The sequence below is a fragment of the Eretmochelys imbricata genome, chromosome 2 (genome assembly GCF_965152235.1).
Source record: "Eretmochelys imbricata isolate rEreImb1 chromosome 2, rEreImb1.hap1, whole genome shotgun sequence".
Taxonomy (NCBI): Eukaryota; Metazoa; Chordata; order Testudines; family Cheloniidae; genus Eretmochelys; species Eretmochelys imbricata.
The window spans coordinates 138,143,538-138,165,442 of record NC_135573.1 but is presented as its reverse complement, the minus strand read 5'-3'; the positions used below and the strand labels follow the sequence as shown (position 1 = coordinate 138,165,442).

Here is a 21,905-nt window from a genome sequence, read left to right as displayed (position 1 = left end):
ACTTAAGGTAGTTTGGCAGAATACTTAGTGTGTCCATCACTGGCAATGTTATTGTGCCATCAAAGCTTTTGGCACCCATAAAATTGCCAGCTGTATAGTGGCATTCCTTGGTGTACACACCTTGGAATTTGTTGGTCTTCGATTCTTCACATTCTTCAGCCTTCCTCAGTGCCCATGTTTCACTTCCATATGACAGTTGGTATAACTGTGGCTCGATAGATCTGCATATCATAGCAAGCTTGATGTCACAACACCCACACAGAGGCAGCTGAAGGACATGAAACATGGTGGCAGCTGCTGCTATACAAGCATCCACATCTTTTGAACTTCCTCCAGCACTGCTTGACACTTACCAAGTATTTGACATTCCTGATGTCCCATCTGGATGGGTTAATATTGAGCTGGTTATAATATGGAGCTGGAGCCTGCTTGATGTTAATGGCCAGGGACTCAGATTTATCCAGATTAACAATCAGGCCAACGTGCACTGCTTTTTGCCTGACCAGATCAACTATCAGCGGCAGCGTTTCCAACTGAGCCAACAATACAATGTCATTACCATATTGGAGATCTCAATGCAGAATGGCGGTCAGCCTGTCAACACTGGCACCTGCTTTCTGAAGCTTATCCACCAACCTATCAATGCCTACCTCATCTGATCCCACAAACTTGCTCAATGCCCTGAACCAAAGGCCTGATGTAAGTCTGTAAAAAGTGCAGCACACGGCTTATTAAATGCAGCCATCTTCTCAAAAAACTCTCTAGATAAGATCTGGTTGACCACATTGAGTATCCCAGCCTTTGCCACAAACTGCATCACTGAATCAAGACATTAACAGGGACGCAAAAAAACTTGCCCTGGCACTGACTATAGATGCTACATCCAGCCTTATCGCCCTTTTTTGAACACAAGCAGATTAGCCCTCTTCTAGTCAACAGGAATATTAGCGTGCCATATGGTCTGGAGGAACCTATTCAGCCACAGTACAACAATACCCTCTCCTGTCTTTTACAACTCATGGATGAGGTTACAAACCTCTGGTGCCTTTCCAAACTTGACTTTATGGACTGTGATGCAGATCTCTCAGCTGAAGGAAGGCAGCTCTACTGTAACATCCTGCCCCTCTTCAAATGGAGAAGGGACTACAGGGGGATGGACAACAAAGGATCATCTTGAAATGAACTTCCCATTATTGGAACTGATCCAGCAGACTCTGGCTGATGCGGCCACCCCAATATTTAACTTAACAAGCTGGGGTCATGTTCCCTCACAGACACTGTGAATAGAGGGTGCGGAGATTGTGCCTTTCTGCAGCCTGTTCTAAATTAGCTGCCTGAGATGACCACTGGCATTCCTCATCTTTCTTACACAGTGACTTGACAACGTCCCAAAGTATGTCCCATTCAGCCTTTGTTTTTGTTCTTGACAAACATATTTTTGAAGAAGATTGTAGCCTCTCTTTTTTTCTACCTTTGACTGCAGTGAGCATCTCTTCACGATCTCTGGATAGCATTTGAAGGGCAGGGGATCCAGCACTGAGTTGACATCAGGCAGCACTAACAACTTGAAACAACACTATTCCTCATCAGATGCGGGAGGGAGGGAGACTTCGGTCTCTAATGCTTTGATGGCCTTAAGCAGTTCAGAACAGAGAGCTGCCTGATAGCTCAGCTGTAACAAACATTTTTGGTTGACTGACCCATTTTGGCCCATTAACCGGCAGTCTTCAAAGTCAGAGGCAACAGAAGCTAATGATGGGTGTTAAGTTCAGCACCCCTGCAAACTCGTACATCCAGGACTATTGACTGCCAGTGACGATTAATGAGGACATCATCAATAATAGTGCTAGTGAAACCAGCTGGGCTGTACTAGGCCTGTTTGTGAATCTTTGAGTGATGGAACAGTAAGTGAGTCATCACTATGTCATTGGCAGCCACAAATTCCAGCAGTTGCTGCCTGTCCTGTTCTTCTGCCCAACACTGAGCTTCCCAAGCATACTTGCCCAGGGGTAATTAAACTTTCCTACTTGTGCACTGAAGTTTCCAAAGATCACTCTGCTACTGAAGGGGAAATGACCAGTGAGACTTTACTAAAGGACCATTCTGGTATCCTGCGTGTTGGTGGCAAATGTAAAATTGGTGCCTGGTACATTCAAACAGTGTCCGAAACTTCTAAAACCATCCTCATCAAGCAGTTGAAAAATCTGAGCATCAATATCTACACTTTCTAATGACAGGTTTCAGAGTAACAGCCGTGTTAGTCTGTATTCGCAAAAAGACAAGGAGTACTTGTGGCACCTTAGAGACTAACCAATTTATCTGAGCGTAAGCTTTCGTGAGCTACAGCTCACTTCATCGGATGCATACTGTGGAAACTGCAGAAGACATTATATACACAGAGACCTCCTCCTTGTTTCATGGTCTCTGTGTATATAATGTCTTCTGCAGTTTCCACAGTATGCATCCGATGAAGTGAGCTGTAGCTCACGAAAGCTTACGCTCAAATAAATTGGTTAGTCTCTAAGGTGCCACAAGTACTCCTTTTCTTTTTACACTTTCTAAAGTATCCTGGCCAAGAAGTGGTGAATATAGAGATGGGGGTTATACATTTTTCTTCTTAGGCTTCCCTGACAGGTTGCATCAGAAAGGGGTGGCCTTTGTACTTTCATCCAATGCCTGACCGGTCTGGAAGTATTGGAGGGTGATTAGAGTGACTTATCAGCATCTGATTACTTACTGGCTGTGGGTATCTTACCATCATCAACCACACCACGGCCAACAATGCAGCTGCACATAATTTTTACCAGCATCTGCAGCCACTCCTTAACGAATGCTTGTGCAACTCCCTACCAAACACAAAAAGACAAGAACCCCCTTTCCAAAGATTAAGGTCAATGTCTTCTTTGATGACTCTTCAAGTTTAAAGTCGCTAAGAATATTTTAAGTTTAGAAAACACTAACTTGAAACATGAAAGATCTTTATATAGGAATTAAGAGAGTTGGACTCTTCTGAAATAGAATTTTAGCTCCTATTAAGACCTGATGAAACTAAAGTTACCACAGAAAAAGGACTGAATGAAATAAAGTTAAAACTACAACTTTTAAAGACATTCTGAGATTTTCTGCCACTAAGACAAAGGCAATTAGAAACCTGCTGTATATGCATTAGCAGATAGTATCTTCAGCTCACGAATAAGCAAACAAGACCAGCCCACAAACATGTTGAGCCAGATGGTGACAGTGGCTGAAAGAAGTGCATTTTCTTCCTCCTATGAAATTATGAAAGAAGAATGTAAATGTCTCTGAATTCAGAAAGCAAGCTGCATGCTCTGCTCCTAACGTCATAGCACTCATTCTCAGCACTGAACTCAGCTCAAACTGTTCATTTCATCACTGCAAACAAGCAAACAGCAACAAGGCAGCAAGAAGAACAAAGCAGTGGCAACATTGCAGGCCAACACTGCCTCTGCAACATGACATGACTGAGACTTCAGTTTCATGGGTGAGATGGAATCTGCAGAAGTGCTACAAAGGGATAAGATTTAAGATTTTCTTGTAATGATTTTACTAAGAAATTGGAATGCTACGATAACATAAGGTACTAACAGCTTCTTCTGTTAAATACCCAATTGTTTAGACTGCGCATTCCTGAAGAGGTGTATGGAACTGCTGGCCTTTCTCCCGCCCACCACGAAAGGTTTGACACCATACCAGAGTGTTCTTCAGGCCCTTTTTCTTAGGGCTGCAACTTTATTTCTTCTATATAAAACTATTTCAAAACATCAGTCATTCCTTCACCCTAATCTGGGGTCTTCTGCAGGGACCTATCTATTCCCTTTGGGTTTCCACTGTACAGGCCAATTGCCTGAGAATCATATGCTGTTCCTGGACCTACTACAGGGGCCAGTCTGCACCACAGTCTCCTGCAGGAGCCTTCCAGTTCTCTGCAGCTCTCCCTCTATCTGGCCTACTTGCTGACTTTTATAATCACCTGATCTCTAGCTGATCCGTTTCAACTGGAAGGTGAGGCTGGGCCCAACTTCCATGAAAGAGCCAGCCATTCTGTGACATAGAGACTTATGCTCATCTTGGTAAACAGAAATAGTGGGATTTAATTTGAATTTAAGATTTTTAATATTCATTAATTTGCCTGTCTCAGGATGGCTCCTTGGGATGGTTTCTTTTAAGTCACTAAGTCAAAAACTCTTCAGTTTCTTAAGACATAGCTACATCTACACTATGAGCTAGGGGTGAGAGTCTCCTGCTCATGGACACATACCCCATTAACTCTCATGGAGAGAGTAGGAGTATAAATAGCATTGTAGCTACAGTTGAGGTGAGCCGTGCTGAGTACATACCCACTGTTTTCAGGGGTATTATATTCTACATAGCTCAGCCATGCCTCCACTGCCTCTATCAGTGCTACCTTGGCTACATTGCTATTTATACTCATGCTAGCTTGAGGAAAGCTAATGTGAGTATGTCTACGTGAGCAAGGGAAATCATGCCCCTAGCAGGTAGTGTAGATGTAACCTTAGTAACGATGACTTATCTCTGCCCATTTGTGAACTGCCCAACTATAACCCATTTTAGTAATCTATGATACACTGAGACTGGACTCATTACTGAGTTGGGGAATAATGTACTTCGGTTTTTGTTTACCTAGAGGAGAGCATTCTCACCAGGGTAGACTCTCACCAGTCTCAGAAGGTGTAACCTCTGTTGATATATCTCTACAGAGAAACGTGCAGAAGAGATTGTATCTGAAGTACCCATTGTTTATTTTTTCTGTTCTATTTGTTTTGTTGTATTGTTATTTTTCTCTTGAATCATACAATAATCAGTTAGTTGTGATTATTTGTCTTTAATCATGGTGTCCCCGAGAGCATTACAAAAAAAAACAAAACATCCTGTGATTAAATAATGGGAGTCACATCCCCAAACTGGCATCTATAAAGACAGTTATAAGATCTGGCCTACCCTCTCTTGTTTCACTAAACTACAATTTTTTTAGTGATAGCTGTGTTAGTCTGTGTCAGCAAAAAGAACAAGGAGTACTTGTGGCACTTTAGAAACTAACAAATTTGGATATAAGCTTTCATTGGCTAAAACCCACTTCATCAGATGCATGCAGTGGAAAAAACAGTAGGAAGACATATATGTATACACAGAGAACATGAAAAATGGGGGTTGCCGTACCAACTCTAATGAGACTAATCAATTAAGGTGGGCTATTATCAGCAGGAGGAAAAAAATACTTTTGTAGCGATAATCAGGATGGCCCATTTCAAACAGTTGACAAGAAGGTGTGAGTAACAGTAGGGGAAAAATAGTTTTTACTTTGGTGTAATGACCCATCCACTCCCAGTCTTTATTCAAGCCTAATTTAATGCTGTCTAGTTTGCAAATTAATTCCAGTTCTGCAGTTTCTCATAGGAGTCTGTTTCTGAAGTTTTTTTTTTGAAGAATTGCAACTCTTAGGTCTGAAATTGAGTGTCCAGGTTGGTTCAAGTGTTTTCCGACTGGTTTTTGAATGTTATAATTCTTGACGTCTGATCTGTGTCCATTTATTCTTTTGCATAAAGACTGTCCGGTTTGGCCAATGTACACTGCAGAGGGGCATTGCTGGCACATGATGGCATATATCACATTGGTAGATGTCCAGGTGAATGAGCCCCTGGTGGTGTGGCTGATGTGATTAGGTCCTATGATGGTGTCCCTTCAACAGATATGTGGACAGAGTTGGCAATGGGCTTTGTTGCAAGGATAGGTTCGTGGGTTAGTGTTTTTGTTTTGTGGTGTGTGGTTGCTGGTGAGTATTTGCTTCAGGTTGGGGGGCTGTCTGTAAGCGAGGACTGGACTGTCTCCCAAGATCTTGTGAGAGTGAGGGATCATCCTTCAGGATAGGTTGTAGTTCCTTGATGATGCACTGGAGAGGTTTTAGTTGGGGGCTGAAGGTGACGGCTAGTGGCGTTCTGTTACTTTCTTTGTTGGCCGTGTCCTGTAGTAGGTGACTTCTGGGTACTCTTCTGGCTCTGTCAATCTGTTTCTTCACTTCAGCAGGTGGGTATTTGTAGTTTTAAGAACACTTGATAGAGATCTTATAGGTGTTTGTCTCTCTCTGAGGGATTGGAGCAAATGCTGTTGTATTTTAGAGCTTGGCTGTAGACAATGGATTGTGTGGCGTGGTCTGGATGAAAGCTGGAGACATGTAGGTAAATATAGCAGTCAGTAGGTTTCCGGTATAGGGTGGTGTTTATGTGACCACTGCTTATTAGCACTGTAGCGTCCAGGAAGTGTTACTCACACCTTGTTGTCAACTGTTTGAAATGGGACATCCTGATTATCACTAGAAAAGTTCTTTTTCTTCTGCTGATAATAGCCCATCTTAATTGATTAGTCTCGTTAGAGTTGGTATGGCAACCCCCATTTTTCATGTTCTCTGTGTATACATATATATCTTCCTACTGTATTTTCCACTGCATGCATCTGATGAAGTGGTTTTTAGCCCACGAAAGCTTATGCCCAAATAAATTTGTTAGTCTCTAAGTGCCACAGGTACTCCTAGTTCTTTTTACAATTTTTTAGAAATTTCAGGGATAAAAGTACTTGGCTCTCAACCACTTGAAACACCCTTTTCTACCCCACCATACTAGAACTTGGGAGGAAGGGCATTTTCCCTTTGACATGAGCTTGTGGTTAGTTTTTGCCCTGAAAATCTGATGATTTTCTGTTTCACAAGTTTTATTACACATTGTGAAATAGTTCCCCTTACCCACTGTATGAACAGCATGTGTTTATTTCACTGAATGCTCTCTTGTTTGCGTATTATGGGAGGGCCCAAATGACCTTTATACTCTCATATGCATGTATCAAATATAACTAGGTGAGGATAGCTAAGTATTTAAATTGGTAAAAAAATGTACTTCTCATGCAGAATGTAGTATTTTAGATGGATAGTCAGGAAGTTTTGACAAATAACAGCTGAGAAAAGAAGCTGAGGACTAGTTACAGCATTGGGCCCAAATTCAACATGCCTATTCATTTGGATTTATACTACTCAGGAAAGTTCTTATTGATGACTGCATATATGACAAGTGTGAGGGTTTTGAGTTATCTGAGAGAGGTGAAACATCTGAAAATGTCCGCTGGAGAAAAATATTCTTTACATACTCAGGTGTTTTATTTTTTAACTAACTTTCCACAGCAATTCACTTCTGGGCTGAGAACAAGAATGACAAATGTCAGCCTCCGAAGAGTTACTTTATAGGTCATTGAAATTAGCATTCATGAATTTAAGTGACATTACTATAGATTCACTAGCATGTTACTATCCAATATTTATTTTCACTCAGTAAACTTATTCTTCCTGTATGGAATTTATTCATTTTCAAAAGGGTTTGATTATACTAATGTATTACTTTGTTTATACTCTGCACACAACCACGTTCTCCTGCTCCTTTTGTCAAGCTGGGAAAATACCATGCATCAAAAGATGCATTATTACCTGTTTGTTGATGGCGGCTTCTAGTTCTGGATAGCCTGCTTTGTCAAGCTGTATACTTGGAAACAGGTCTTCAATCAGACTCAAGAACAAGGGTTCATCTTCATCAATCTAACAAAAATTAGAAAACCATGAGGAAAATACGACAAATGCAATCTAGCATAACCAATGGTGCTTTAAGGTCAAACTCTGCACTATACCATGGGCCTAGAAATCCCTGAAAAGACAGAAGTAATCCAATTAGATTTCCAGGTGTGTGGGATGATGCAGAGAGAAGAATCCAGATATACTGGAGACGGAAGAAGTGAAATTGCAAGTAGGCCTAATGGCCATAAATTACTGTTAACAGAAAACCAAAACATGCCCTATGATTTTAGTCATATATAAAAGTACAGATTGTAGTGATATTATAAATGACTGATAGGCCTTTACTAGAATCTGGATAGACACAGGGAAGCAGACAATTAACACAAGGGTGCAAGTCTGTGGCATGGTAATTGTAATACAGTTTGTCAGCGACAGAGTAAGGAAATGATGGAGAGAAATTAGAAGGAAATCAAAATTATTCCGTTTTGAACACTTTGCTTTTGAAATAGTGGTTGGACCTCAATATGGCACCACAACCAGTTTGAGTTAAGAACTGGACAGAAGACTACAACTCAAGTGTGGAGAAGCATAGCTGGGTACCATTCCTAGAAGCAGTAGCTGAAACCATGGGAATGAGGAGATTGCCTACAAAGGCAGAAGAGCCAAGGCAAAACCCTGAATGATGCCAACAAGAGGATGCAGCATTTCTACGCCACTGCTCAGAAAGGTATCTGAATAACCAGATCACACAGAGCCACATCCAATCTTAAAGCGGCCCTCTTGACTGTCAGCTTATACATTGGTTTATCAAATAAGAAAGTTAGATGTTTGACTTAAAGACAATTATACAACATTTAGAGCTACATGACTTACCAATTTAGAAAGGTTCATATCTCTCAGAACACGCATGACAATAGTAGATTCTGTATCAGTGGGGTTTGCTCTTTTTGCTGCCCCCAGCGTACGCAGCACTGACAATATATTCCTCAAACCAAAGTCATAATGCACCTAAGAGGTGTGATAAGTTTGAAAAATTAAACAATCCACCTTTCTTAAAAAAAAAAGATTCACAGCAAATGTAACAAAGCTGGGGGGACCTCTACTGTATAAATCCACCTGACATCCAACATACAGATTGCCTTTTGACTGCGTGGTCTTGCACAAGTTACCTCACCTCTGTGTTGCAGTTTGCCCATCTGTTAAATGGGGATTATGATATTTACCCACCTCTGTAAAGCACAGATCTATGAATGAGAAGCTCAATTTAAGTGCTAAATTTTATCAAATGAATCTCCCAAGAGGCTGTTTTTCTTGCTCTCTTAGAGCATGAGTGCCATGTAGAAGGGTTAAGGTTCATGGCAGTAGCAAACTAAGTTTAAACAGCAATAGATACTCGGTCAGAACCTGAAGTACTGTAGCAGTAATAGTATTCATAGGACACCTCAGTGGAGGGGTAAAGTTATGTATTTTCTTTGTCTTGTTCTTTTATATTAAAAGTACACTTTCACTTAATGGTAATGAAGGCCAAGATTCCTGTTTAGTTTGACCATTTTGAAATTAAGAGTAGTAGTATTTCTATTAGTTTACACCACTGTTGTGGGCTAGGAGACCGGTCCATTTAGGTACCAAAAAGGTCACTCTCCCATTACCCATATTTGATTGATGAACATAAATTAAAAAGACATCCACCTCATGTACATATGCTAGTAAGCAAACAATCGGATTTGTTCAGGATGCAAGTCAGGGAACAATTTCACTCGGTATTTAAAAACTCATTCATGGCAAAGATGTACAGCATAGTAGGGCAGTTACCCTGCTCCTAGAGAAAAGGCTAGGCTGACTGGGGAAGCAGCCACAGCGGGGGCCACGCCCCAATCAGGCCACACCTGGCCTTGTTATAAGTGTTCAGGGAGGAGCTGGGTCAGTCTCTCTCTAGCTCTGGAGAGAGAAGGACCTGGCTGCCTGGGAGAGAAGGGTACCTGAGGTAGAGTAGTGATGAGGAAAGGCAAGAGACACTAGGGAGCTCCAGCCTGGTAACTCCCCAGGCTGCAGGCCTTGTGCAAGGCCTGAAGAAGGTACTGGGGCTGCAGAGGTACAATCTGGGGTTAGGCAGAGGCAGCTGGTCCAAACCCCCCTTGCCGATGATGAGCGGCCTTTACAGACTGCAGTTTGCCCCAGTGAGAGGGGGCTAGATGATAACTGGCAGTAGCCACTGATGCAAGGCAGGTGTAGAGGGTTGGGGGTTCCCCTGGGAGGGGAGACCCAGCGCATGGGGGTACTGCAGGGGGCAGAACCCTAGGATAAGGGGTATCAGGGTCTGGGAGGGACACAGGGCCTAGGGCAGACGAGACCAGCAAAGGGTGCTCTAGAGGCTGAAGAGCTAATTCCCAGGACAACCAGCAGGAGGTGCTGCACTGGCGAGTCTCGCTTCGCTACGCACAGTATGAACCACAATGAGTAAATTAAGTGTTTTTTCTCCATGATTTAGGTGGCAAAAGTTCCTCCATGAGGATGCCATGAGGTCTTTGGTCAAGGCCAGCTACCAAAACCCTTCCAGTGTTCTGCGGGGAAGGGAGACTATATAGAGTCCCCTTCACAGTTCATCTACAGAAGTGCTTTAAGGTAGGATCCATGAGACCTGAAGAAGGACCCTTACTTCACACAAGTTTGCTATCTACATGGAGAGGAGGCCAGTGTTTTCTGGGATCCCCATGGAGTACAAAATCAGTGAGGTAGCATTTGAAGGATAGAGGCATGAGTGCCTTGAACACTTTTGCAGGAGGTGCTTTTGTTTGTTTTGGGACCTTTTTGGGGAAAGCATGGCCTGATTGAGTTTACTTTTATTTTTAAAAAGGCATCCTTCGATACATGGTGGGCACTTCTTAAAAGAAGAATTCCTGAACATACAACACTAAATTAGGAAGCATAAAATAAACTAGATCCTTGAACTATTGCTTTACAGAGCAAGCATTTGCGAACATATAAACCCCAATTAGTCTTAATCTGCCTCTGCTCATTAGAGCCACATTTGAATCGTAAATGGGGCATGGCTCAGTATCACATCTTTGCACAGAAAGCAGTAAACTCAGAATAGAAGGTAGAACCTCATGGAAAACAGAGCACCAACACCAACAAAATTGGGTTTTGTTTGTGTTGATGAACACCGATTAGCCCCACTTCTCTGCTCTGTGACTCTCCAGTCTTAAACATTAGATTAAAAATCTTTTGAGAGGTAGTTTTCTGGCAGCTTCACCTGCTTAGATAGCTGCTCCTCACACAGCTTGTACAGAGTGAAGAATTTCCTTGCCAGTACAATGTTATCTATGAATCCACAGCTAGCCAGCTTGACACGAATTATTATCTGACGATCAGGAACCATCATGGCCACTAAACGGAAGTTTATCTTCAAGTTTTCAGGCAACTCTTGTCGCCCAGCATATCCTGGGTTCTGATTATGAGGAAAGAGTTTGTAGTTGACTTCATTAAATGTAACAAGATAAATAAGCAAAGATAATTCTACAGAAGTTAGACCAAAATATTAACTATTATTAAAGTATTTGTGACAAACTCTACACAGGATTTTTGATGTACTACCAGAGTTTGGCTTTAATACATGTTTGCACTCTGAAGTACCCACAGACATGACTGAAAATGCACATATGGAGTCATGTATGATTACTGACTACTTAGTCTTAGTACTTCTTATTCCCTTTAGCATTGCATAGCTAACACAGTTAAACAGGTAAGAGCTGGATTTTATTTATTCTTGTGCATCAGAATTATTTACCCAGTTTTAATCAGCTACACTTCTGCCAACCTGTTAAAGGTAATCTTATCGCACAGATATCAGAGGGTATAATTTGGCTGGCAACACACAGATTATAGGTCACAAGAATAAATATCACTAGTTGACATTCAAATCCCAGGTTGAGTCTGAATGGGTAGTTACTAGTAGAAATAGGTTTACCCGTGAAATGTGCACATTTGATCTGGAATAATTGAAACTCAACCCTGTAAATCAGCTTTATAACAAGGATTACTTCTCAGGCAGGAAATTAGTTTTAGGAGACTAGTGATTTCAGCACCGGGGGCGGGGGAAGTTAGTAAATACAGTAAAAGTACCAAATTGTAAGCAGTGACACTGTGGTATTATCACTGAAATCTCATACCCCCTCAGAGTACCTACCATAGTAAGAAATATTCCAAATTCAGGGTTCATTTCCACATTATCTCCATCAGTAAATAGAAAGTTCTTTTTACGCTCCTTCTTACATGTTAACACAATTGCAATTTGCTGTGCAGCTACTGATAATACAGGTAAGTCGATACGGTTAAATTCATCAAAGCAGCCCCAGGAGCCAGACTGAGCAAGACCTTGAACAGAAAGAAACCTCTGAACAGTCTAATGGAAAGCTCAAATTTCCTTTTAAAAAAGTCACCACAAAACCTAGTCAGAAAGGTTTCTGTTGAGCCATATCCTATTAATAGGAAAACTACTATTAATACAGGAACCTTTATCTTGTCTTTGAAGCTGGTCTACATGAGAAAAACTTATTGTAGAATACTGACTGCTAATGTAAACGGTAGACCATAATGGTTGAGTATGTACTAGATTTTTTTTACAAAGGGGTGTCTCAGTTTGGGACTTCTAAGTATGGGAATTCTCACCTTTGAAGATTCTTCCTAGTCCTCTGAAATCCATCTGGTCTGAACAGTTGAAGACCACTACATATTTACCAAGGCATCTCCCCATATCTTTAGTAGTTTCAGTTTTGCCTGTCCCTGCAGGTCCAGCAGGTGCTCCACCCATGTTCATTCTCAGGGCCTGGGCCAAGGTGATGTAACATCTACATGGAAACAGACTGTTATTAGGTATCTGCATTGTTCAGGTACCCATGTCTGCTTGATGGCCTAATTGAAAAATGCATCAGTGTGATTTGAAGCCAAGTTCCAGCACAAGGAAAGCCCTCAGTTAACAAGCTTCATTAGCATTTCTGCTGTGGGAGAGAGATCCTCCAATTTATTTGAGGAGAAATACTCCACATCAGCAGTCTTTGGTGCTTTTTACTGGCCATTTCAGATCCACCTTATCACCTCAGCCTGTGCACAGTTGGAGAGAAGGCTCAGGGGGATGTCTGTTGGTAAGTGGAAGCTCATGAGGAAGGAATAGACAACAGCCCAAGAACACCAGCTTCAACAATTTTACCTAGTTTAATTGCTCAAATTACTTTAGCTGGAGTGGCTCACAAAGTAGGTAATATGTACAGTGAAGCAAAATCCTGTATTCACCTCTAGGACAGTGAGAGGTCCATCTTTCACTCTTATGAGCCTATGACAGGGCAAACTACCGCCTGCAGGCTGGATCCAGCCCATCAGGGCTTTCAATCTGGCCCACGGGTTTCCCAGCCCAGTGGCACTCCCGGAAGCCATGTCCCGGTGGCTCCTGGGGGAGGGAGGCCAGAGGGCTCCATGCGCTGTCCTCACCTGCAGGCACTGCCCCTTGCAGCTCCCATTGGCCGGGAACAGGGAACTGTGGCCAATGGCAGCTTCGGGGGTGGTACCCACAGGGAGGGCAGCATGTGGCAGAGCCTCCTGCCCCACCCCACTCCTAGGAGCCACAAACGGACATGCTGGCCACTTCCAGGAGTGGCGCAGAGCCAGAGCAGGCAGGGAGTCTGCCTTAGCCCCGCTGCCACCCCGGAGCTGCTCCAGGTAAGCGGCGTTGACCCGGAGCCCGCACCCCGAACCTCTCCTGCACCCCAACCCCCTGCCCTGAGCCCCCTGCTGCAGCCCTCTTGCACCCCAACCTCTTGCCCTGAGCCCCTTCTTGTGCACCACACCCCCTCCCACACCCCGCACTCCCTCCCACACCCCAACCCCCTGCCCCAGCCCTACATTCATGGCCCTGCATACAATTTCCCCACGCAGATGTGACCCTCAGGCCAAAAAGTTTGTCCATCCCTGGTCTATGATGTGATCTGATGCAAATTCAGATTCAATGAAATTGGCCCTATAACAAGGTCAGATGAAGTACTTACAGATGCTCGAGATAGCAATATGAACTTCTCTATTTTTTGGTTATTTTGGGTTCATCAAGGTTCATCCTGTCATCACAATCATGCAGGTGGAGCCCCTACTTCCAAGCAGATCCACACTGACTTCAGCTCTCAGATTTTATTGCACAATAAGAACTTAAGTTTGTGGCTAAATCTGATCAGCATTCATGGGCATTTTCATGTGGAATTTAACTCAATTATTTTTTTTTCAAACTATATTACTTATGTTAACTTTCCTCTAAATAACATAGCTGTTTTATGTCACATATCAGCCAACATAAAGACTAACACAGCATATAGAAGTAATCATGAATTTCTGAACGTTATTACATATTGTAAAGAACAAAAATTATGCTTTGATTCTCAGGTCATGCAAACCCACTGAATGTAAGACTGAACAGGACATAAATCAGAACAGAATTTGGCCCCAAATGAGCAAAACTTTGAGACAATCCTTGTGGTGAGAAGCCAAAAATGATAAACATTGGGTAAGTAATCAAACTTTGTTACCGGTCAGTGAGAGGAGTTATGACAAGCCTGTCAGTACAGCCTAAGAATTCATTCTGGTAGGTAAAACCCACATCAGTGATGTTAATCATCATCTTGTCAGAGTCTTCTTTGAAGTAAAATCTACATTGTTTCAACCACTCAAAGTCTGTAGGGCTCTTGACGTGCATACGGCACTAGGAAAATAAAAAAAATCCTCAATAGAGCTAACTGATTAAAATAGGCATTTTGCATTTATATACCACATTATGTTAGATCTCCAAGAGCCAGATTAGAGCACCACTAGAAATTCAGTCCAGTCAGCAGTGAACTGCAGCAGCTAGCAACATTACACACACTTGCTGTGTAATGGGGGCAGAATTTTTGGCCAAAGTTTTTTGGAGTGGCATCATGGAATCTAGTGACCATATAAAGTCATTAGAACCCGACTTTATGATATTTTCCAAAAGACCTAAACACAGCTAAACAGCATGGAATTCTGTCTTGGAAAGATGGAGGACTCATTCAGTCCAGCTACCATTTGATTATATGATTTTTAGGAATCTAAGAACCTGACTCTCTACTGCCTTCCAGCTTGGAGGCTCACACCTATGCAAAGAGCATGTAAAATGCCACCAGATCAAAAAGAGGGAGGGAATAGAGAAGAATTTCAAGAAATGAGGTAGGACTTAGAACAAGAGTTTTTTGCATGTGGGTGCTACAGCGTTCAGATACAGTAAAAATGGTAACAGAGAAGTGATTAAAAAAGGAAAGCTGTCATGTAAAGATGAGACTTTTGGGGGATTCTCTCCCAAACTATCCCTTATCTAAAATGTACTTATTTTTATTCCTAAATAGGAAAGGATGGTGGAAGTAGAGAAAGGTGGGTCTTGACTGGCTAAAGGGGAGAGGAAAGGGTAGCCACATCCTTCTTTCTCAAGATCCCCAAAAGCAACAGAGTAATATAAGCCCCTGAAGGTGTCTTCAGACTTTGAAAATCTGAGCCCACTTTGGGTGGTAACTTATGTACAGTTGGCAAGTTCTCTCATGATCTCCTGAAGGTTTGAAAAAAAAAAAATCTCCAGGTTTCTTTCCAGAACAAGCAGTTTTGTTTTCCTTTTACAATATCTGTCTCATTCTGGATTACCATGGATGCAGCAGATGAGAGGTGCAATTTATTAATCTTACAACCAACATGAGCTGATATTTCGACAGAACTATTATCTATATTGTAGAGATATGCATACATCTCAGAATTACGAGGGTTGGCTGGATTTGTGTGTGTGGCACATCCAGAGAGCCCCTAAAGGATGTGCTTCCTCCCTAAGGGGAAGTAACCCTGAAAGGTCAGAGGAGGAGGTGTTTCCTGCCTGTGGAAAAGTGGAAGGGTTTTGTGAGAACAAGCATCAGGAGGGGAATTGCCTTTGTTCTCATTATGTTCTGTTGTTACTTAGCTTGTGCCTGTGTCATCATTCCACTGCCTGCTTGTGCTACCTCACCAAGAAAGAAAGAACAAAGTCACACAACAATATTTTGCGTAGAAGCACCACGTAGTAAAAAAATGCTTCATTTATTACTAAAGTCAGTGGATACTTTTTGGCCTGAGCTGTAATTTATACTAAGCCTTCCCCCACCATCTCCTCTGATTAGGCTGCTCTGGCAGCGTGAAGTGACTACGTGGATGTAAGTGTGTTAGTCAATGAGTTTAGGCCCTTTGTTTTAGGTTTAGTGCTGTGAATTTGACATCAGTTTCCGTCCTCTTCCCATCATTTATGAAGTTTATGCTAGCTCCATTCAGTTTATTCTTGGAATCTCAGTTGATAATCCACAGAACACAGTCAGAATTGCACTCAGAAATGTATTAGAACACTTGCAGAATTTATATAGAATTTGGTAAAAAATTATCCCAGGGTTGACCATTCACCACAGGTATTGATCTTGAATTGACACACACTTGGAGTTGTAACTTGGTCTCTTTCCATCAATTCAAATTAGCTGTGTTTAATCTTGTCCCAACCCTGAAATTTTATCAGTGGAAATGAACTCAAACCCTCACATCAGCAATTGTAAAAGCAAGGCCTATTTTTCTAACAAGACCAAGTAGTAGAAGTCATCTGTCGTCTGCCAATATTTTTTCTTACAATCCTGAAGTCTAGTAGCCTGATTAGTTTTTACAGTTTCCAAATTATTTTACTGCCTCTGAAGTAACTAAACCCTTACTTTGTCCATGGATCAACTATAACCTGGGCTGCAGTAGTGCAAGCTTCCCCACAGTATCCCAACACCAAACATCACGGGAATGAAATGGAGACTCAATCGCTAGATGTAGGTATACATATCATTTTCATATTTGAAAGGGCATATTCAGCAACTATAGAGCCATGTTTAAATATAATACTGTGATAGCACACGAAGCTAAACTGAATGCTTACCAGATCATCAAAGATGTCCCTCTGGTGCACGTGGATAGTGATTAGTGTCTCATATTTAATTCGCTCCACTGGACTGAGCTCTTTGGTTGTCATGTCTATCAGAGTGTTCAGCAAGTCTAAGAAAGATTGGTTTGTCTTCTGCATTATTTTTTTATCATATCTGGCGTTAGTCAATGCCTCTTCTGAGTCTCTTGTCCAAATCATTTGGATCCCCAATAACCCAACCTTATGAAAAAACAAACAGTATGCTCTGTGAAGTTTTTTCAGTTAGCATACATAAATATGCTTTTCTATTAATACTTAATAAATTACTCAAAATTAAAATACTTCAAAATTTATTAAAAGGTGTAACTCATGCCTTCATCAGAGAAGTAAAACTACCTTGAGTAAATACTTTATATCCCAAGTCTAGATCTATTTGGTGTACAAATGTGATGCCTTTTGAAAAATCAACAGGAGCTGCACACATTTGAGGACAACATTTTTTAATCAAGGTTCACTCAAACATATTTTCTCCTAATCCCACTAAAATAGTTGCACTATTATAGCACTGTTTATTAGTAGATCTCAAAATGCTTTACAAATCATTTGATTAGCTTTATTTATTTAGCTTTATTTATTAGCTCCGCACCCATTTTAATAAGCTCACCTGTGCTGGGAAAGAAGAAAGAAATTCAATCAACTGGAATCCAGTTTCCTGGATATCCATGGCTGCCTGGCGAATGACAATATGTAATGAGGACTGGGATTCCTTTAAGAGAGAATTGAGCCAGACTTCCACGTTACCCTCAGCCATTACAGGTTTATCCAACTGAATTGTCTCACCCTCTCGAGAACAAATTGACAGAATGCGATCATATATCTAGTTGAAACAAAAAAAAATATTGTTAAAAATATACAGAACATTATTGCTACGAACTGGTCATTTCTCCAACATCTCCACAACACAATTAACTATTTTTAATCCTGGTAATTTATTGAACAGGTCAGGTTGTACCTGCCAAAAGAAATGAGCTACAGTAACAAATTAATCACTACTGATCCTGGTAAGGCTTATTCAGAATCAGGGTTTCCTCTAACAGTGTTTTAGCAATAACTGAAGTAAACTTTCAAATGAATAACAGGCTGTAAGATGATCTCACTTGTTAAATTTTACTTCTATTTTCATGTTAGTGCCTAGAGACGCCAAATGATCTAGGCACTATACAGAGGCACTCACTATGCTTGAAGTCTTAAACTGAAAAACAGACCAAGAGTGGGATGCTGAGGAACTGAGTGATTAAGGAACTTGTCCAAAGTCACATAGACAGTTACTTGCAGTGTCAGAAGCCAAATCAGCATCTGAGTATTAATTCAGTGCCTTAACCTCAAGATTATACTTAATCTACAAAAGGGGTTTTTTAAAGCTCCTGAAGGTCTTCAGTACACAAAGCAACAGGACTTGTGCTTATGAAATTTGTAGTCATTTTTGTAAGTCTCCCCACCAAAAACCTAAAGGCTCAGTTTCTCACTGCTCCCCTACCCCCAGTAGATTTGTTAAGGGTGAAATCAGAATGTAAAAAGACTTCTTGCATTGTATACCCCTACAGGTGGACATATTTGCAGTCCCAGGATTCCCATAACCACCAGGACTGCTCTAGGAACATGCCAATACCAGTAAAAACCTCCCTAGAATGTAACTAGTGAACTGATGATACTATTTACCTTGAGTGGAAAAGTGTGCTTTGTTTGGAATAGGGAGGAGATGGGAAATAACCTAAAATCCCAGTAGCCAACTGTCACAGATATTAAACACTTGGCCTTTACAGGTCTGTCTTCATAAAAAATACCAGACAGCCATTCTTGTTTTGCCTGTTTTCTAACTCAAACACCTGGGATTCAAAGGTCAACTGGAAAGTGACTGGTTTTAAGTTTTGCAAGTGATACTCTGGGTGGGGATAACCTAGACAGGGAGAAAATTATTTCTAACCAAAAAAATGATATATACACACAGGGCACATACTTGTGGCAACAGAAAGTGTCAGTGTTTAAAACTGCTAACATGATGTCATGTTCCTAAGCCAAAATATAGGTGCAAATTTCTGAACTATCATCCTCACTCTACACACAATTAATTTGTCATGTGAGTGAAGATTCGGAACCCAAGACCCCTGAGGAAAAAGTCTAATTAGCACTAGGGAACTCAAGATCCCTTGTGGATCTGGCGGATGGCCCATTTACCTGTATAACTTTTCATTTAAGAAACTCTGTGCATTGCTTGCCAATCTGCAATACTAGTGTGGCAAGATTAGAGCAGTGCCCACCTTTTCATGGAACCTGACAGTTTTAATGTTGTCAAAGACATTCAGCAGGTGAGCCTGTATAGTGTGAGAGTCTGATGCCTGGCCAAGTATCTCCAAGAGAGCAGGGTCCGACACAAAGAAGAACCGAGGAAAGGAAAGTCGTTTTTTCTCAAGGTACCTGAGTTTAAAAGAAACAAGCCTCATGGTGGTAATTTATTCAGCACTGCCTTCATAAGGTGAGCTTCATCTTATCCCTTTGGTGATGGGAGACCAAATTTTCCCAACACAACACATTAATGCAGTTTTCATCAGTGGTAATAATAGCAGTTCAGAACCACTGTGCCCCGATGGGTTAAGATTTTGCTTTGATGCTACCATTTGGAATTACAGATTATCTCATTGCACAAAGCCAGTGGAGGTTACAGATCAATCAGAATAGTAATTAAAATTTAAGAGTGCAGTTCTAGCTTGCTGAAGTTGGATGCATTTGTTGAAAGTGTTGCTAATGAACTCCATGTCAGGCTTCCTTTACTTCAAAATTAAGTTATGGACTAACCTGCACCCTCACCTTACATGGATGCACAGAAAATAAGCCTGCACCCCTGGGCCCAATGCAAGAGAAAAGCACTGAAAGAATTATTCTCTTGTCTAGTCCCGTGGTTGTGCTATTTATCACCATTTTCTTGGAATTGTACCCTATTAACAGTCTTACCCTGTAAGTGACTTCTGACAAATTTCAAGCTGTTCTAACAAGTGTGGCAGAAGCTGCCCCATGGTTTCATCTCCAACACAGCATTGGACCACATTTGGCATCTCATGGGCTCGCGTCATGATCTTCACCCATGATTTATCTATATTAGAGAAACGCTTGGCTTCCTATGGGGAAAGGAGGGGAAAGCAGGTCATCTACATAACTGAAATCCTCAATTCAGATAGAATAATTCTGAATTCATGAATGCTGCTAAAACTAATGTTCAGACTACTCAGATTTTGTCAACTATCCCCACAGAATGTCAACTTTGCTAGGTGTAATACAAGTTAGGTATTCTCTGTCAAAGCTTTTACATTTCGTTTCCAAGTCTGGCACTGAACCCATTTCCCTTCCCTCCTCACCCTTCCTCAAGGTAGGAAGCAGGACTGCTCAGTTGCCAGCATTAAGATCCATCATGTTTAAATAAAAAGAAAAGGAGCCACAAGTACTCCTTTTCTTTTTGCAAATACAGACTAACATGGCTGCTACTCTGAAACCATGTTTAAATAGAGTACCCCAGATTTATATTACTTTCCAAAAAATAATGTTAATTTTAACATTAAAGAAACTAGGAGAAATGTTAAGACTCCCACCAGAACTGTATGCCTTTCTTAGTTTGAAAGATGAGTGGACACCTGTAACAAATATTAGTGACTAAATAACAGTCTAGACATGAAAAAACCTACTGGGTCATCTAATTTAGTTTACCACCCTACCAGTACAGTAATGTTCTCGATTGTACACTCCATGTATACTCAGTCTAGTTTTAGTATGAACCCAACAATGGGACTTAGACTATTCCACAGGCAAATACATCTCAGATAAGTTTCACTCACAAATTAACAGTGAGAAGCTTAGACGGTATATGGATTCTTTATCCAATCTGATTTCACATTAAGAATATACTGTTTTTAAATGATAAAGGATATACAACACATTATATATTTATATATATATATATATATATATATATATATATATATATATATATATATATATATATATATATATACACACACACATATACATACACACACACACACTTTGATCATTTGCTATTTTTATATGACTTCATCAATGGCTGCTTTAACTACTGTGCTGAAGTTTATGAAGCAACTGCTAAAGTTACATTTGTTTTGTATCAGGACAATGAAATTGTTTGTTCAAGTGCAATTGTCTGTGCTCCTAATTATTGGATTTGCACTTGGAATTAACTTGAATATGCAACATGTGGTACAAGTTGTACAAACAAAAAGTGAATTTTGATTGTAGTAACACTTAAGATGAATCAAAAAAGTAAATAAAAATATTACTTTCAATAGACAGATAATCATGCACTCTTTTCAATATTAATAAATATAAACTATCACTTTACTAGTTGTCCACAATAAGGACAATATGGCAGATATCTATGATGAGAGGAAGCTAGTAATCAAGGGCCCAATTCATGTCAATGTAAACTGTACCAGATGTGGCAAAGAGTCCTGTGGCATCTGACAAAGTGGGTATTCACCCACGAAAGCTTATGCTCCTATACGTCTATTAGTCTATAAGGTGCCACAGGACTCTTTGCCACTTTTACAGATCCAGACTAACACGACTACCCCTCTGATACTTGTACCAGATGTGAGGCCCAAAATTTGTTTCTCAAAGAAGTTAATATTCGGTTTTGTGTATGCCTTTATTTCAACAAAACCAGTACAAATATCAATCATTTTAAGATCCTGAGTAAAGATTATCACAACATAGTTCAAAACCCCTATCTAGTACTTTTTAAAAATGGATTTCAGCTTTACACACTGTTCTCTCCACAAACCCTACCCTTCTGCTCACATTTTTAAAAGGCCTGAGGGTAGGAAGATGGCAAAGCAGGAATGCTGAAACCTACAGTTATAGAAAATGCCTGAGTCATTTTTAAACTAATTCAGTTGTGTATTTAGAAAGTAGATTTAAAAGAAAGTAGCTATTCAAAAACCTTTGGAAGCTGCTTCGCAATGTCTCCGCCCACAAAAACAGCCTCCAAATAAATCCACAAATTCTGCACTGTCATCCAGTTCTCAATTATGTCTGTTGTGTTGGAAAGGTAGTGTACCCATTTTTGGATCTGCGCCTTGAATGGGGTGTTGTACCTGAAAAAAAATGCATAAAGTTGCTGCAATTAGAAAAGAAAACTATGATTTTTAAAGCATGTTTTGGCCTTATCAAGCACATGACATTCTAAGTGAGGAAAATGAATGCCTTGTGTAAATTGGACAGCACTCACTACCACCACTACCCATATCATAATATGCGACACTGACTTAAGGT

The 21,905-nt window shown here is 40.8% G+C and overlaps 1 protein-coding gene across 1 annotated transcript in view; it reads right to left on the bottom strand.

Moving 5' to 3' along the window:
* The window catches only part of DNAH5 (dynein axonemal heavy chain 5), a 308,983-nt gene that overhangs the window by 126,652 nt on the left and 160,426 nt on the right, over positions 1-21,905 (bottom strand). Inside the window, exons 30-40 of the mRNA XM_077809166.1 lie at positions 21,574-21,727; positions 19,560-19,723; positions 18,869-19,025; positions 17,215-17,427; positions 16,566-16,790; positions 14,158-14,330; positions 12,260-12,438; positions 11,778-11,965; positions 10,845-11,039; positions 8,465-8,599; positions 7,508-7,615 (exon numbers count right to left, since the gene is read on the bottom strand). Of these exons, the coding sequence (XP_077665292.1) occupies positions 7,508-7,615; positions 8,465-8,599; positions 10,845-11,039; positions 11,778-11,965; positions 12,260-12,438; positions 14,158-14,330; positions 16,566-16,790; positions 17,215-17,427; positions 18,869-19,025; positions 19,560-19,723; positions 21,574-21,727 (1,891 nt within the window). The remainder of the gene's footprint in view (positions 1-7,507; positions 7,616-8,464; positions 8,600-10,844; positions 11,040-11,777; positions 11,966-12,259; positions 12,439-14,157; positions 14,331-16,565; positions 16,791-17,214; positions 17,428-18,868; positions 19,026-19,559; positions 19,724-21,573; positions 21,728-21,905) is intronic.